This window comes from Acanthopagrus latus, chromosome 8, assembly GCF_904848185.1.
Source record: "Acanthopagrus latus isolate v.2019 chromosome 8, fAcaLat1.1, whole genome shotgun sequence".
Lineage (NCBI taxonomy): Eukaryota > Metazoa > Chordata > Actinopteri > Spariformes > Sparidae > Acanthopagrus > Acanthopagrus latus.
The window spans coordinates 20,140,210-20,158,616 of record NC_051046.1 but is presented as its reverse complement, the minus strand read 5'-3'; the positions used below and the strand labels follow the sequence as shown (position 1 = coordinate 20,158,616).

The 18,407-nt window shown below is 40.9% G+C and overlaps 1 protein-coding gene across 3 annotated transcripts in view; it reads left to right on the top strand.

Moving 5' to 3' along the window:
* poc1b (POC1 centriolar protein B) overlaps positions 1 to 18,407 on the top strand; it is a 69,224-nt gene that overhangs the window by 26,463 nt on the left and 24,354 nt on the right. For all 3 annotated transcript variants that reach the window (XM_037106748.1, XM_037106747.1, XM_037106749.1), the window contains exon 11: positions 17,402 to 17,707. In XM_037106748.1, coding sequence (XP_036962643.1) covers positions 17,402 to 17,707 — 306 coding nt within the window. The remainder of the gene's footprint in view (positions 1 to 17,401; positions 17,708 to 18,407) is intronic.

Below are 18,407 nucleotides of genomic sequence, written 5' to 3'. Positions count from 1 at the left end.
CTGCCTCCTGCCTGTACTATGAAGGGCAGAGGCCCAGCAGGACCTCTGACCCCCCACTGCTTCGACTGCCAATCAAACATCCCAGTAAACCCCCACCCCCCCTTCCTATACTTCCTCTCTGCGATGCTACTCAGTGGTGGCGGTGCTAGCTGCTCTCTCATTGAGGGCCTCTACAGTCCAATCAGCTGGCCTCTCTTGTCATTCATTTAGCCACCTGCTATCAGTGTTTCCCACAGGCTGGCATTTTGGAAGGGGACTGTAGAGAGTTATAACTGTCTGTGGATTGTTGTTGACATTTCAGTTAGCAAGCCCAATATGTCATTTTCAGCCACAACAGATGAAGATGGTTTCACCTATGTGCTACAACATGAACTATTAAATTCTCATCTAGTGTTGCTTCTGCTTTAGTGTAGTGGAAGAGACTGCTAATTAAATCAGAATACTTCCTCAACATGGTGTTTATACAAATGCTTGTGTGGGCAGGGTGGCTAACCTAATTTGTGAAAATGATTGCAGATCCCAGTTCACTGCTGCCCAAGGTATTTTAACCTGTAATTGGTCAGTCATTTTATGTGGTTAGCAGCTTAGTTGATATTTTTTTCGTTCCCTCATTTTAGGGACTATGGAGGTTGTGGCTGTTCCCATGGTGACCTCCTCAATCTTGTGTGCCTCTAATTTCCTTAAAAAAAAAAAAAAAAAAAAAAAAATCTGAAATAATAATGATAATATGGTGCAGAATTGGACAAATTGAAAAAGACTGACATCTCTGGAAATGGTTCTCAGAGCACAGATGTATGATAAGAGTTAAATAAGCATAGAAATAATGCACTTTTTTTTAGCATTTCAGCATTTCTTCTTAATTGTGGATAATAAAAGCTTGGAACAAAGATATGTGACAGTGGCAAGATACTTTACTGTTATTGCAGAATGGTAAACTTCGCTGGGAAGTTATTAATTACAAATCACCATATCTTTTTGTGTATTATGATGCCTAAAATAATATTTCATATCAGCTGATACATATATTGATGTACTGGTCGAACTCAAGTTTGTAGTTAGTAGAAGATGTTGCTTCTACTAACCACAAATGGATTAACGGATAAAGTTGTGCTTCATCATTGTATTTTGCTAATACTTGATGGCACCTGCTTTAGAGGGAAAATGTTTGTGGGAGTCTGTCTGTTGGGTCATTCTATTCTATTCTTCTTCTGCTGAATTATACATAATGTTGACATTTAAGACCTACATTTGCTTTATTTTTATGTGGTCTTGCTCACTCATTCAAACTGATATGAAACCTATATGTGCCTACCCCATTTCAATGACTTGTTCTTATTGTACCTGCATGATATTCGTTCTTGAGTGAGGTCAATGAACCTTGAGATTTCTCTCCTTGCATTAAGCCTCCTGCTGCCTTATTTCATTGCAACGGATTTTGATTTTAGCCCAGCAAGGGTATGTGTGGGTGGGAACGTCCATTAAAATGTGAATAATGTGGGTAAATCTTACTAAGGGCTTTAAAATGGGCTAATCCCATACAAAGCCACAATGACGCTCATTCACTTCCTCACTGTGAAAGGATTCGTCTCCACTTGAGACTTTGGTGGGAAAGAAAACCGTAGAAAAAACCTCTGGTCGGGATATTAGTAACTGAACTTCTCAGCAAAAGCCTCATTTCCTCTCAAACACAAGATTTTTCTCAGGAACCTCTACTTTGCGATGTCAGTCCATTTAAAGCTCATTTGAAAGAATGCTGTAGTAAAGCTATAGGCATAAGTCCATCAACACTGACATGGTTCAGATTGGTTAAACATAAAGTGGTTTTCCTGTTCGTCCTTTACTTTTAGCTAATGCCACATGTAGAATTAGAGTAATCCTTTCGCAAGACAGTTAAACCACTCAGACTTCGTCTTCCGTGGACAGAACCTGAAAGATATGGGTGCCTTCATCACATGAAGATCATCACCAAAAAACACCCCCCCCCCCCCCCCATTAAAAAAAAACAAAAAAATCAAAAAAACATAAAAAATTTGCATTATCATCAAGATGTCAATAAACTTGAAACTTATGTCAGAGTGCACAGAGAATTTTAGCTATCGGAATATGGTTGAAATTTGTGGCTATGAGAATGACCAAACAGCAGATATTTATCACAGTGTCATCACATTTTTTTGTCTGGGCTGTTAAATCAGAGGCGTTGTTGCATGTACATGATTAGCAAACAGTTATTGTAGGGTGTATCCATTGATACAGGGAATGAGATGAAGAGCCACTGCCAGTTGGCACGTAACAGATATAAAAGTGGAAGTATAAAGAGACAGTATATTAGAAGAGAGGGGCAAAATGATGGAGTGATTAAACAAGAGGAACCAAAGTTGTTGACTGACTCATAGGATGTACAACGAAGAAAGAAAAACCAAAGAAAGACAGGAACTGAAAGTTACAGGAAAAAAGCCACCAAAAATGAACCCTGTTCTCTGGTGTATGGATTGATGACCTAAATTGTTGTTCTTCATATGATTTTGTTGTTCTTTGCTCTGTGCACGATTGTTAGTTCACATTTTGTCAAAAAGGTTAATCTTAAATCTTATCCACATGTGCAAAATTGATAAAATCCATCCTTTAACAAGTGAGCTTAGAGTGTCATGTTTCATGTCCAAGTGTCCATGACAGTAAACATCCTGCAGAAGTGTCCTTGAGCAAAACACTGATTATTTCAGGGGGGCTGTTCTGCTGCTCACCCCAACCTATGACTTCTCCAGGGAGCAGTTAGAAAGAAAAATAGGAATGCTCCTTTTGAAATCATGACACTAAGTGAGAGCTAAAAAGCAATAGAAATCCTTTCTTTACTGCTTAACGACTTTTTGGTTATTTAGAGAATAAAGGCCCTGACAAATCAAGGCCATTAATGGCTGTTGCCCTGTCACTGAGCATCTCTAGCTGGCCATAAGCTACAATATAGTTTTTGCATTTTCTCATTGGATGCCTTGTTTAATTGAGCATGGTAAATCGCTTGTAGAGGAAATCAGTGATTTCACTCAATATTAACCAATTATCCACACAAAGACAGCAGGCATTTTTTTTCTAATCACTGTTGCCAAGTACTTGCTCATGGGGGAATATTTGGACTCTGTAAATTAAGAATGGTCCAAACTTACTGTTGTGAAAAGTGTAATGAGATAACTTTTGCTGGCGCTGAATTGAATATAATTCAAATAGAAACAAACCGGAAATTTCTCTCGCCAAAGTAGTTGCTCATGAGAGAAATGTCGGTTCTCTGCAAATATATTAAATAGTATGATCTAGACCTGCTCCATTTGGAAAGTGCCATGAGATAACTTTTCTGTTGTGAAATGGTGCTATACAAATAAAGATTGATTGAAGGAGGCTGCGCTGCTGAGTGTGCAGATGTGTCAACATTTGCCAAAGAGACATCTTTTTGGTATTGTGCACTTTGAGGGCTTGGAGATCAGAAGTTGGAAATCTCTGCTAGGATTTTTTCCACCTCCAACATTTACTAGAATAGAACTAGAACTAGAATTTTCATGGTCTGCCTTTGCATGGCTGCTTCTTCGAGGTCAGTTTGGTACATCAAGAAGATATGATTTATGAATCATGGGAGGGGAGGCTTCCTGGCATTAAATTTACAGCCAACAAACTGACATTAAATGAGTTTCTATGAGCATCCAGACCACCGGAGACTGAACAGGGCTCCAGTCTCTGACATCAAGACATATTGAAGGCGGAGGCATTTCCTCTTGGCAACAGTTCAATTGAACAGGTGAAGGGAAGTGTGCAAATAATGAAAAAAAAAACCAAACACTTAAACGCATTTACCAGTGGCTGTGGACTTCATGGGAAACGCATTTACCAGCATCAGGACAAGGGATAGAATTTTGTGTGGGTGTGATCATGGATGTTCCAGGTGTCACTGTGGTTAAGGCCTCTAAAAGCACATGTCCATGTTAGAGTGTATTTGCTCTGTGGGTGTTTGCAGAGTGAAATACAGCCTAGTGAGGAAAACATGTTTCTACCACCTCAACCACACTCTTGTTAAATGTCTTGCTTTTCTCTGTCTCTCTGGAGATGGACCTGAAGTTGGTTCCCACAGATTTCATAGGCCTTCCAGAGCCATGACTGACCTATATTTTTCTTGTTTTGACCTTAATGGTACATTTAATCTTACGTAAAAACAACACCTTGCTTGGTGTGGGAAGTGCAGTGCCCTTTTGTTGCCATGGTCATAATCCAGGTGAGTGTAGGTTATGTTTGGTTTGTCCTTATCTTGGTGTAAAGAAGGGTTAGGGTTAGGGTCGTGACAGGTTTGAGTGGTGTTTGGCGTTAATAATCAACATACTTTGTGTTGGGTAATATGCTGCTGTCTGGGACAACTGCTGTTAAGTGTGTCTGACCTTTGCTGGGGCTACACAATGGCTTAATATATTTTAAGAGGTACAGTGATCCTTTAGTTTCCATGATTTTGGACCAAGCTCTTTCATTGCTCATATCTTTGACATCTCAAATTTGATCAAAATAAGCTGATAATTGATACAAGAGCAAGCGATCTTGGATGTCCATCACAATTTCGGACATCATTTTTCAAAAGGTATCTTCATCTTCTATGTATGGGGAGGGCAGTGGGGGCTTGGTGGCTTAGTATGATACAATGAATATTTTTTGGCACATCCAGAGTGAGCAACATAACTCACACATCATGTTGTATGACCCATATTCCAAATGCTTCACCAGGTCAGTCAAGCATGCTAAAACACAAAGATGATTTGATTTCCATAAAGAGAGAGGATCAGCCTCCCTCAAAACTTGAAGGATAAATCTTTGCTGCCTAAAAGTGAGGTAAACATGGAGCCTTTGAGTGGAAAATATATATGCGGACAAGAGCTGTGGAAAGCCATAATAATCAATTACCCACCACGAGGGAGGGCTGGGACATAACCTTCTCAGAGGCAGCCAAATTTAATTTCCTGCCCCTTGCTGGTCTGGTAATGCCATGTTAATAGCTTCCTGCTCTCGTGCATTATAACCACACTGCCACACATGCTTATTTACTGCCACAACAACATGCCTGCCTGACCTCACTGTTACATGAATGACCTGTTTTTATTTACATACAAACATGCACAAAACACACCTTTCATATGATGCAGTTGCAATCATAGCACATTTACACTAAACTGTTCAATTATCTGCACTTTGGGTGAACTCGTAGCGTTCATCTGCTGAAATGGATTTGGCAAATTTACTCTGTTTTTCAAGTTTGACCCTCTGTACTTATTGGAGTTGTGTGCTTGAAGTTTGAAAGATAATAGGTTTGAGATGTGAGTTTGTTTCTAATGGAGGTTTTTTTTTAGTGTTCCTCGCCATCAAGCATTCTGTGTACAGTATAATAGAAGACCAACAAATGGTTTGAATGCACTTTTATATTCATAAAACATTTACAAACCAGTTCTAAAAAAAAAAAATTAAAAATTAAAAAACCTGTGCGATGTACATTGTGAGCCAGCTTTGTCACACTGAAAACCCAGAGTTATCCCTTAAGTTACCACTCGCTTACCACAAATCCTGCTTCACAGTATAGGCTGCTGCTCTGCACATTTATGCTGGTAGCATTTCTCAGCATCTCACCACCAAGATTAGAATAGCATGACTTGCCATAAAAACTGTAGCAGTATTAAGGACAGCTATTTTGTCACACATTTAACTTTAATAAAACATTAGATTTGACCCATTCAAAACTTTGACCCTTTAAGAAGTGAGGCTTACCCTTTTCCTCTGTCCCTTGCAAACAGTGGCGAGGAGCTGTGCCTGAAACTCTGATAGTATGATAATGAAGCACATAATATTGCTCAGTCAGTCTTTGAGATAAATGCCAGTTTTGTTTACCTTTACATCTGTGAATGTGAATGTGAAGCTTATGGTAACCCTCCTATTTACATGACCACCTTCTCCTGTTAGCAGGAGTGTGTCACATCACCTGCATGCTTGTGCATGGTGTATTCCTGCACATTCTACAAATGAAATGGTGACCCACTCATCCCAACCATAGTGCCAACAGTGGCTTAAAATTCCACATTGTAAAAAGTAAATTAACAGTTAACCTTACCAATGGTAGCCAAATCTATGGAAAAAATACTCTGGCTGTAAATATATTAATTCCCTCTTACACATAAAGCAGAGCAACAGTGATTTTTTTTCCACTGCTGTGTCTCATCTGTGTTGTGTGTGAAAATGTATTGATGTGCCTGTTCATGTATGTGCTTCTGTGTTTGTCAGTGCAGGTGTGATTCTGTGTCCTTGTATAGTGTATAGATTTTTTTGTTACATCCCCCAAAGGAAAGCTTTTCATTTTCATTTTTTCCAGACCACCTGCACATATGGTTGTCAATTCTGATCTCATTTCAGTTCCTGTCTGTGCTGAGAACAATCATGATTGTTTTATTAGCAAGTCAAGTCTGTGTTATTTACACAGCCCAATATAATAAATAACACTTTGTCTCAGTGGTTGTACTCTGCACATGGAACCCCCTCAATTTGATATAGGAAAAAACAACAACCTCAGAACAAGACTTCAGCAAGGAAATATTTGGGGTACAGTTTGGAAGCTCATTTCCACAAATCACTGTGACATGGTTTGACTCAGAGCAGCCAAATGTGCCAGTGGTGGAGTTGCAGAGTTATTTTGAGATATTGCCTCTGACTTCTGTGTGTTCATGATTTAAACATTATTTACAGGGTCATTTTAAGGATCATATCCAGCCACTGCCACTGAAGCACACTTTCACAAGTGCATTCCCCTTATTTAAGTAACTCCCAACAGACCTGTCCTTTCTGTCCTGTCCTTTGAACTAACCAAAGGTTTGTAGTGCATTCATGCATCCATAAACATAAGTCTGTTGTTTTTGAGCCAGACAACTGGTGATAATGAGGGTGTTTCAACAGGCAGTGGTCCAGATCACGACTTCTGGTCCAGTGTGAATCATTGCACTTAAAACAGAGGGGATTTAAGGCTTCTTCAGATCAGACCAGAAGCATAACATGAAGAGAGCGGTTGAATAGCTATTGTTGTTTTGCAGGCTAAAAACAATCGACACTGCGTTTCCACGCCAACACTCCAAGTGCTTGACTTAATGAACACTGAGCATCATTTATTTTATTTTTTGGGGGGATGCTTTCAAACAGCGCTGCATCCATTTTTAGCATGAGTGGAAACCTGTAACCCTCTCAGTGAAAGTTCTGTGTGCTATCCATTCATCGTCAAAGGGCTGAAAACCTATTCAAATCTACTGGTTCAATTCTTGCAAATCCAGCCCCAGAAATGCTAGTTTGAAAACATTTCTCTTTGGGTCAGTGTATCTTTAGGGGTCATGATCACTCTGTTAAGGTTAGCTCTGTTATAAAGAAAAGGGTTTTTGGTTCATACTAGTTCATACAGATGAATGTGTTTCTTACTCAATATGAGGGGCATTTTTTTGCTGATTATTGTTTTCTGATTTTTCATGAGTCCCACCCATCCATATGTTAATCATTTCCTCCGACAACATTATTAACATCTTGCTCTGGGGTATGAGTGATTGATAAGAGGGATGATGTTAAACCTCTCTGTCTCCATTTCTTCATTGCCTCTCTCAGCCCGTTCCTCTCTATGAGCTAAGCAGTGCAGGTCGATGAGTCATCTTCATTCTTGGTGGGATTCTGCGACAGATGCTCTCCCATTCATCCTGCAGAAGTGGGTCAGAGTGCTGAGTTCATCTTAACACTATTAAACAGCTTTCTCTTTCTTTTCGATTGCTTTATTTCGCTATCCTCTCAGATATTCTCCTGTTGCACTCAGATGTTTCTCTGTCTGTATTTCTCATTTGGACCCAGTATCTTATATCCCGATGGACTACTTATAAACACTGGAGATGGACTACAGTTCAGTCCTGCATCTCCCTTGCATTTGAAGGGAACCACAGGAATCTAATACATGACATTTATTTTGGGCTAAGAAACAGTACAAAATTGTATGACCTTTTTATTCCACCTCAGGCTGTCTGTCACACTGAAGTGACAGGTGTTGCTTGTCTAATCTGATGTAATCATCATAAGCTGAGGACTGAAGGTCCTGATTCAAAACTATTAAGTTGATAAACAAAAATTGTTGATAAAGTATGGATGAAAGTTTAGTTGAGAGAATATGTATCTTACAATTTGCCTGACATCATCTGTCTAAGAAAATGCATCACACTGTTGGAGTTGTCAGAAATAAAAAAAACACTCCACTTTTGAGTGATGCTTCTTTTAGCTCATAAATAGTCTTTGACTGACTACAGACTCCGGGTTGCAGAGAGCGCTGTAATCCAACAACAGACACTATTTTGGCCTGCCATCAAGTTACTCACCAGATTGATGGTAGTTGGTGACAGCTAGTATGTCAGAGATTTTATCACAGGTTTTTTTTTCACATTTTCACACTTGTTTTCACTCACATATGCAGTAAAATGCTTGCTGTGTGAGAGCAAGGCTGTCAGTGAGGAGACCAGCGATGCATCAGTGACAGCAGTTGGTACAGTAAAAAGATTTTGTAATTGGCTTTAGTTTTTCAAATACCAGTCCATTAATATGTACCACACTGTGCCCCATGACAGATAATTTTGGCTCAGGACATCTCTAGCTTGTATAACGGATTATTTCCATGGCATTGGCAGGACGTACATTTTCACGACCAAGACTACATAGTTAATTTAATATATATATTGTAGCATGATAGGTATACATAAATCTTTATCCATCTTATAATATAACCCTGTCTCCTTACCCAACTCTCTCACTTTTCGGTCTCCATCTGGCGATGTTCGCACATTTTCAATAATGTGTCTTGTCTGCCATCGGCATTGACTCCACACCTTCCATCCAGAATTGGCAATTATGCATAACTTATCATATAAATGCTGACACTGTCATACAGAGCCAACAAGGACCCTTGTCACATAAAACCTCAGTGTGGGGAGAATGTGTTATGAATGAATGGCTGCCACACTACATTCATTCAAAAGAATTTGTGTTTGAGGAGGAAGTATTCTTTGACTGTGTGCTTTGGTCTGGACATGGAGTTTTTTGATTTGAGAATACTTGGATGTGTCCTTGAAAAAGTTATTCTAGGGTTGACCTGTGAGTGTGTCTTTCTCCTGAAAGGTATGTGTGTGAGTGCGAGTTCAGGCTCCTCTGGATGTATAATTTTGTTGAGGCAGTTCTACTGTATGTATTTATGCAAATGTGTTTTTCTCAAAGAGAGGATACAGTCTGTGTGTCTGTATGTTGAACCCAGGCAGGACTTCACTTTTTTCTTTTTTTTAACTGCTCGTGGTCGAGGTGTTTACTGTCCCCATTCATGTGTGTGATGCGGTCAGAAAACCAACTGTATTTAATGGCAGCTCACTGCCAAGCAGGTTATTTTTGCTTCACTGTGTGGGTGGCTGCTGTGCAGATGTCACAGACAGACAGATAGGGGAGCGGGAAGAAGGGAGGGAGGGTGAGAAATAAAGAGGATGTATCCACTTCCTCAAAGCCACATGAAACTCCTCTTGGCTTCCTGCTTTTTCTTCAGCTCGGGCTTTTTGAAAACCATCAACGTTGCCGCACCTCTGACAAAGATCCTGTTGGGGGAGATCAGTGGTTCCAGCTAAATCATAATTACATGGCTTGTGTCTGTGTGTATGTCTTCATGTGACTGTGAGCTTCCCTGATTTCTTTGTCTGCATCTGTTTTGGTGTGTCTGTTTGTCCATATGTGGGTGAGAGCATCCTTAACTGTGTGTTTGCGTTTTGTTTGAAGAGCAACCATGCCTCGGCGTGGGGTGTGGATAGCGCTAGAGGTCGCCCAATTAATTGGTTGGGCCGAAAAATACATGTGACCGAGATGAATGAAAAATGAATCATCTGATGTGGTGTCTTACCGACAGGAAATGGAGCCTTCAGACGTTTTAGACCTCCTGCCAGTTCCACTCTGCACCTGACTTCCTGTTAAAGGTTAAAGGTCAGGCACAGAGGATATTGTGTGTGTTTCTGTACTTGAAAGCACAGGATGCTGGTTGTTTTCTTTTAAGATAGTTCTGTTGGATTTCATTTTCAGGGGTCAGCCTGTGTAAAGAATGCTGCCACTAGTTCTATAAGTTCCAGCTACAAACATGCAGTTAACTAAAAATGTAACTGCAGCTGGTACTGTTTCCAGTAATTGTACTAATGCTCATACATTTTGCCTTTTTTTCACCAGGGACTCTATTTTACCCTAAAAACTTTTGGTTTTAGTCTTGATTGGAGAACAATCGGCATCCATTCCTGGGTCAAAAGTCTCACAAGTATTTATTGGCTCTAGCTCCAGCCGACAGTGATTGAAAGGTGACACCATAGTGGACATATTAATCTAAATTTTCCAGCATGATGCTTTGGCGCCAGTTGAAGTTCCAGATGGTTGAACACTAATAGTCTCCATGCAGCAGGAAAAATAAAACAAAAGGCAATCTCATGCACTGGCAATGGATAAGATGTCAGTCAACCATTGTTAGGGCCTACCTGCATTTAAAACATATTTGCTCTTATTTGGGCAAAACAACAACAACTAATTATTGGTACCCCTGCTGAATCAATGAGTGGCCCCATTCAAATGAATATGGTACTGCGGTTTACACACAGTGCTAATAATGTCCCACAGCCGCTGTTGCTGCCTCTGTAACTACAACTACAAACACAGCCTGACTGAATTTCACTGTTTTCTTAGATTATCTGTAATTTCATGCAGCACTGTTGCCTGAAGGGATCATTTTATTTTCTGTTCCACATCTGTAATACAGCTTGTATCGTTAAAAAACTTATTGCATAGATTTGTAATGAACACTAGAAGGCATGAACTGGATCGAATTGGGGTTATCTAGAGATGTGACGGTACGTTGAACTGTTGATTTCCTGTGTTCTCTCACAGCAGTGCAGGCCCAACCACTGTCAAGGCAAGGGCCCTGGCAGATTGTCGACATGATCAAGTTGAGAAAGTTGTTAAAGTTTGTGGTCTGATACACTCATGAAAGTATCTGTCAAACTGGCCACTCTGGAACATATTTGTCGTAGAAAAGTGAACCAATGCTTTTTTTTCATGCAGTCCAATTTTTGGTCTTCACACCAGCTTAGTTCAAGAGGGTCTGCTCTGTGTGGCTGCATGCTGTTAATCAAGGGAGGGTTCTGGAGAGTGACTCCAGCTGTGTGAGTTGTAATTGGGTATATGGTGGTGGCTGTTGATTGAATAATTGCTTGCTTGTGTGTACGTGTGTGTGTGTGTCTGTGTCTGTGTGTCTGTGTGTGTGCACCAAAAGTGTGTGTTATTGTCCAGAGGGCGACCATTTGCCATTTGAGACACAAAAATAGGAAAGTTAAACCAGGGTGGGGGGTCAGCACTAGCTAATTTTTCCTTTGATTCCTAACAAGGATTTCCTCCCTCCATGGAGCCTGCTTCATGAACAACATTATAAGGCATCCTGTGACCAGGAAACGGTCCCTGACCATCACAGGATCAATTTCAGTACAAACCATCTAATCCAGGAAAGGAGTGACAAGGTTACGTGGTGGGTTCACACAGAGTTGGACAAATAAAGGTCTAGGACAGATGCCAATATTCCATGTAACCAAGTTCTATATTCTCTGCAAGGTGGAAAGGCTGGAAAATCAACAACAGCTTTTGTTAATGTTTTATTTTTTTTATGTTAGATTGTTCCAGTAAGTAACTACCAAATTGAATTAATGTGCAGTCATATCCAACACATAAAGGTTGGATAACTAAAAGCAGGAAGTGCCAAATTTTTTCTTTTCACAAACACCACTTCCTCACCAACATCAGCTTCTTTTAGATTGTCTTTGAGATTCACTCATGTTTTAATTTAGCACATTCAGTCCTTTGACAACATTCATAACCTTCCAGTTGAAGCCATGCTGCAGTGTCACCATGGCATAGTTGATAAAAAGATAGAGAGAGGACATAAAGTAGTGGTTTATTTACCACTCTTAACAGATGGAGCCTGACAGTTTCTAATAGTCCGTTTCCTGTGTGCACCACAGTGAGTGAGCCACCCGCAGACCTGTTTGATTGGCTGATTGTTTGAAGCAATCACTCTAAAAGTGATTTCTGTATGTGGATTTCTGTCTGTGTTAACGTTTAGGATTAGTGAATGTAAGTCTGGGTGATATGGCAAATGGTATGATTACTATTTTTGTCCATATTGAACAATAATGATACTTCGTCGTGATACATAAGTTCTTAATGCTGCCAGTAAGCATAATTTTACCAGTATTATGATAGAACTTGGGCTTTAAGACACCAAAGGGTGTTAGTTAACTTAGAATATAGTTAAACAGAAAAATATGGCATGGCTTGGTTATAAAATATGCTGTGATAAAAGAATATATAAAGCAACATGTAGGCAAAATGTAAAGCTTCGCCTTTCACTATGTACTATTGTATATAGAACTGATTACCAAAATAAAATCTCAAAGATTGCCACTGTATAGAATTTGTGCAGTCACGCTTCCAGCTGAAGTAGTACTTCTAACATTTAGTGCATAATGGTCCGCATGTAAACAAGAGCCAGTGTTTGGCATCAGGAGGGTCGACAGCTCAGTGTGAATACTAATCACGATCACGCTTCAAGAGCCCATCTGTGCACGGGAGGCACCGACCAATGTGACAGACCACCTTACGAGCTGTGCTCACCCTGCTGATTTATATTTACAATTTAGATTTTAGCCATTTAGTGTCACTCAAAAAGTAAGGCTGACCTGTAGCAACAAGTTTGGAGTCACATCCCCAAGACAAAAGTGTACCTATGCTTTTGAATACATGCATTACGCTTGGTATATTTCTATATTTTTATTGACTATAGCTTCATTTCAGAAAAAAAAAAATATAAATATACACATCATTCATCAATGGCATCTGGCAGAATGATGGTGAAAAATCAAAATGTAGCACTGGAAGATCGTCATGGGGAGGATTTCCACATAAACATCAGGCTGGTTTTTGAAGATGAGTATGTGGCTTCAGGTGGGGAGGGGTGGGGAGGGGGGGCAGTGAGGGGAGGCACAACATCAGAGAGGCCCTTCAATTAAGATCAAACAGCTTTTTTATGTAAGGGTCACAGTATCCAAGGTTTCCTGCCAAAAGAGAGAGCAGAGCTGATTCTGGTGCTCATGGTAATCAGGTTTTTGATCAGACATCTGTGATTTGATTTAGAAATGGAGGGGAGGTTATATCTGATCTGTTTTCTCGTGAGAGTCCTTTTGGATCGTAAACATCACAGATGCTGTTAACATTTTAACATAGGCTGCTCTTCTGCTGACATTGCCATGTTGGTTACATCTGCTGTAGCCATGTGAAGCTATCAACAGTATTAGCAAAGAATATTCATGATCTACATCTGATCATCTGTCAATGAGCAACACTTCAAAATAGGAATGCAGCTAACGTTTTCCTTGATTAATTGATCATTTATTCTCGAAATTGCTTCTTTTGTCCAACCAACAGACTAAAACCCAAAGACTCCTCATTTATCATCATAAGATCATTAATCAAAGCTCTTCTGATACAAAATAAAGACAAAAACTGCAGCAAAATGTGGAAGCATTCCATGTAATAATGTAGCATACACTGTGAAACATTTACTTGACTTACTACACAAAGCATACCCATTATTTTGAATCCTCGTGACCTTGTAACATTTCAGCCTCTGTGTTCCACACAATATACAACAGCCCTGCCACATCGTTGACAACGTGGACATTGTTGCCCCACCATCATCATCGGGGCACTGTCACGACACTCCCACTGCCCCTTTATTATCATGGCGGCTACTTTCTGCTCTGCTGTGCTCGGCCACCCCTGCCTTACCACCCACTCATCTCCCATCACAGAAAAAAAAACAAAAAAAAAACCCTGGCCTGGCCACATTCCCGCCACTACTGACAACGAGCCATGACCCCTTACATTCCACAGAGCTTAGCCGAGATGATTTTATCTCAGAAATGGCCCTCATAATTATAAAGTTCTCGTTTTGAGATCTGTATATGCCTTGAAAGGATTTTGATTGATCTCACGTTACACCTGCATAACTGGTGCCGCGTCCTCACAGAGCTTCTGTCCAATGTGCTTGCTGTCACGGGGCTTTATTCAGTACATTTGATCAAGTGAAGTAGCATTGCTTTATAGCTGCATGTTTGAATGATTTCACATTCCTCTCTCTTCTCAATATTTCAGTCTCATTGTGCTGCCTCTTTATTTGCTGCTGCTTCTGCACGAATCAATAGTTTCACATAATCCATAGTGGGTGTTCTTTCATGTGTTTGAATACGCCTGCGTGTGCATTGATTTGACACTCAGACCAGCCGGGGTACGCCGCCTGTTAAATGTTTGATTGCACCCAAACTTCCTGGTGGGGGGGGTTACAGAGGGATGGAGATCCGCATCTGCTGGGCGTAAATGAGCTGAGCAGATGTCAGCCAGATGTGGCCAAGGATGCGGGGGGGTGGAGGGATGAAGAGACGAGAAAATATAGCGATAAAAAATGAGCATAGATGGCAGGGGAGACTCGCCATCCACACACTGATGGCTTTGTTCACATCCACTCAGGAGTTAAGAGTAACCCTTCCTCCTTCCTTCTTTAAAGACGCGCTCATACACTCCTCCTCTCCTCCCTCCATCCCTCCTTCATCTCCTGCCTCCCTTCACGCTCTCTTTGAAGTGAAGACAGTGCGCAGGAAGCAAGCCGGAATCGATTGCTCCATGCATTAGGCCAGGAATGTGTGACACCTTCCTCTTCCTTCCTCCTCCATCCTCCTGACACATCCCTCATTTATTTCTCCCCCTTCTGCGCCTCTTCTTGCACTCCATGCACCACCTGCCCCCTTCCACCTTTCACATAAGGCACTACTATTATTATTTCGGGCAACTTCCGACTTTTCTTCACTTGGTGCTGTTCATGAGCAGAGTCTAGACACTGATCCGAGTGCAGCTGTCATGGTTGTGTCGTGGTTTGGGCTGTATTTTTTCGAGTGAATCCTGATCTGAAGCAAATGCAGAAAGATTGAGTAGTTTAAACATGATTACTTGATTGATCGCTAATTTGAGATCAAATGAGAAGCTGGTAATTGATCATTTAAGCATTTTGCCAACCACAAAATGCCATACATTCACTGGGTCCAGCTTCACAAATGCTGGAATGTGTTGCCTCTCTCCATTTTAGTGTGTTTTATTCTTTGGGTAGAGCATGGGACCCATGTACAGGGGCTCTGTCCTCGCCACAGCGGCCCAGGTTTCGAGTCTGACCTGTGGCCATTTGCCGAATGTTATGCCCCCTTCTCTCATTCCATTAACTTTCATCTCTCAAGCTGTCTGTCAATAAAGCCATCAAAAGGCAAAAAAAAAGAAAAGAAAAAAGAAAAAAAAACTTATTTGGGGGTTGATCGGACAAAACAAGCAATCAGAAATCGTCACCATTGGGCCAGGGGCTAACAATTTTCTGACAGTTTTGGATCAACAATTAGTCAAAAAGAGAAAAATAAATACATTTAACTAGTTATTTGATGTCTATATTCTCAAAGTGGAACACAAACAATGCTAATACGTTGTCAGTTGTGAACAGTAAGTTAATACAGCTGAATTTAGATTTTAAATGGGGTTTTGTTTTGTCACTAGATAGTCACCAGTTTAAACCCCAAACTCCCCAAAATATTGTATCCTTCAGCAACAACAACTTCGGGTCCCGACACACCAGGCGGACGGTCAGCCCTCCATCAATGTTGGGGTCATCCGTAGGCATCTGTGGCCCTAGTTTGGCACTTGCCCAATCGCCTTCTTATCGTCCGATTGAACATGTTGCCTCTGTGGCACAGAGGCTGTTGGTGAGAGAATTCACTTTGATTGGCACTTCTGCCAAGTCAATCAGTTCATGAGTAGGAAAACTAGTTTTATAAAGTTTAATAAAGAAACGGAAAGCTCCACGATCGCAGTACTTTGCAATATCTCTTTAAGCATCGGTACTCCCTTTTTTTTTTATTTTTTTTTTATAGTTTTGGCCAAACTTTTTATGACAATGAATGACAATAAATGACTCATGCAGACTACTGCCACCTGGTGGTACAGAGACATACGTCCTCTTACGCCAGTACAGAGTTTAGAGGGTAGTTGTCGTGATCTGTAGGCTTTGATTGAGACACATACAATGTGAGATGACTTGTAGTTCTTTGATGTCAGTCTGGTTTGTCTGGGCTCTCAGAATACATAGAATACTTTGTCTCTACTGCAAAGCTACTGTTGTGCATGTGTGAAAATATTTAAGCGTAAAACCATCATCAGTCGTCTCTGCCCGGATACAAGATAGACGAGGAATGTGTGCCTGGTTTAACTGAACATCATGTTCTCTCATCATGACAAATATAAATGAAGCAGATTTTTCTCTTTTTTGCTACATCTCCTTGCCTTAGAGTGCATATTGTCTTGTGAACTTGTCTGTAGTTAGTCCATCAGTCACACAGTCTGCTGTTCAGTCAGTAATCCAGCAGTGTGAGTCATCCACCTCCTTCAGTCTGCCAAGTTTAAAGAGGCTCAAGGCCTGCTCCTCCGACAGAACAATGAAACAGGAAGGATGTTGGCTAATACTGCATAGGGCTATGTATCACTATTGCACATTAGCCAGACTAATTAATAACCCTATGCTTTATACTCTGTCCCACTTTTCATTTCTCTACATTTCAGACAGGGCAGTAAAATAGACTTTGTATCTTGGCCTCAATGGGGTGTTATTGGTGTTATTATTAACAGCTGAAGCTTTTACTCCAACTCCATCCAGCACAAACATTTACTTAATTACCAAAAGTTGGAGCAAAAAACTCAACAGTTAAGATTACATTCAGCACTCTGACTGTAGGGATCAAATCAATCCCTCCAACTTTATTTGTTAAACATCCTTCTAAAGCTCCAAAAATCAAGAATTTATATATGAAAATATCTGAACTGCAGTTTTTTTAGTGTGAGAGAGCACAATGAATTTTACCTTTTCTAGTCCTATCTGGTAAGTTGCTTTGTGTTCATTTCCAGCAGGTTTTTGGAGCAGGCTGGACACTTGCGGGCTTCTTTAATGGGGTTATTATTTTTGATAGCCCCATGTTTTCGGTGCCGTGTCGTCAATTAAATGTCAGGATGTCACAGTGGTGATTTGAGTCTGATTCTACTGGAACACAATGCATTTGATGAGTGCACACCTGAGCACAGCACTCATCAAAGAAAACACCTGCATGACTAAAGCGCAAAGCACTGAAAATCAATCAGCTAAAGAGTAGCCTCTCTCTCCCTCTCTGGCTTTCATCTCCAGCTCTCGAGCGGTCGGACACACTTTATGCCCACGCAGGCTGCCGCCAACAGTCACCACTCCAACGGTTTGCCCACGCATCACATAAGCGGGTCAAGAGTGGAAGGATGGATGGGAGATGAAAGTGCCGGTAGGGCAGGTGTGACTGCTGGGAGCCAGACTGGGGCAGGCAGCAGAGGAAGAGGAAGGAGAGAGGAAGAGGAAGGGGGGAGAGGCCAGACGCGCCCACTGGAAGTTCTCTCGGGTCATCCATCCAGCCTGGACTCGACCCTGCGGCACATTGTTCAACAGTTGGACATTCTCACGCAGGTCAGTTATTATAAAGGGCTGAACTCTCCTCTCGAGCTACTGTCAGTGTGTGAAAACATGAAAGTGAAAAAGGAAAGTGCTGATAATTAATAATCCTGTCTGAAAGGTTTAATCCCAGTGTCAGGTCACATATACCCATCAAAAAGTTCAAGATGCGAGATCCACATTTTAACCTGGTGTTTTATTCCTCATGAGAAAGTCAGTTGAAGCAGGTTATTGATCCCCTCCCGTGAATTTGCAGCATCTGAAGCCAGGTCAAATAAAGACGCATAGAACAAACACAGAAGCCGGTGGAGGAAGGTTTTATGGTTTACCTGCACCCTTCTGCACCTGTTTGAACAGGTGTCACCAGTAGCCTAACAGAGGCAGAGGAGGCTCATTGTGTGTCTTGCTGAAGCAATGTTGCGTCAGGCAGATTGCTGGAATATATGAACTCACTGCATTGTGTCAGTTAATAATTGAGTCATGGCTTAGTGCCTCCTCTGTCCACGGCAAGCATAACATGTCCGCGTGCAAATGACACATGCACATCTGTCTTGGAAAAATGTGTTTTTATTTTCGTGTATGTTGAGACAAAGTGTCCATAAATAAGAGATGTTTGGTGAGGAATGTTCTGCTTTCCGTCGTTAAAAAAACAAAAACAAAATGATTAGAAACAAAACACAATGAGCTGTTAAACAATCCAGACTTTATAGATATT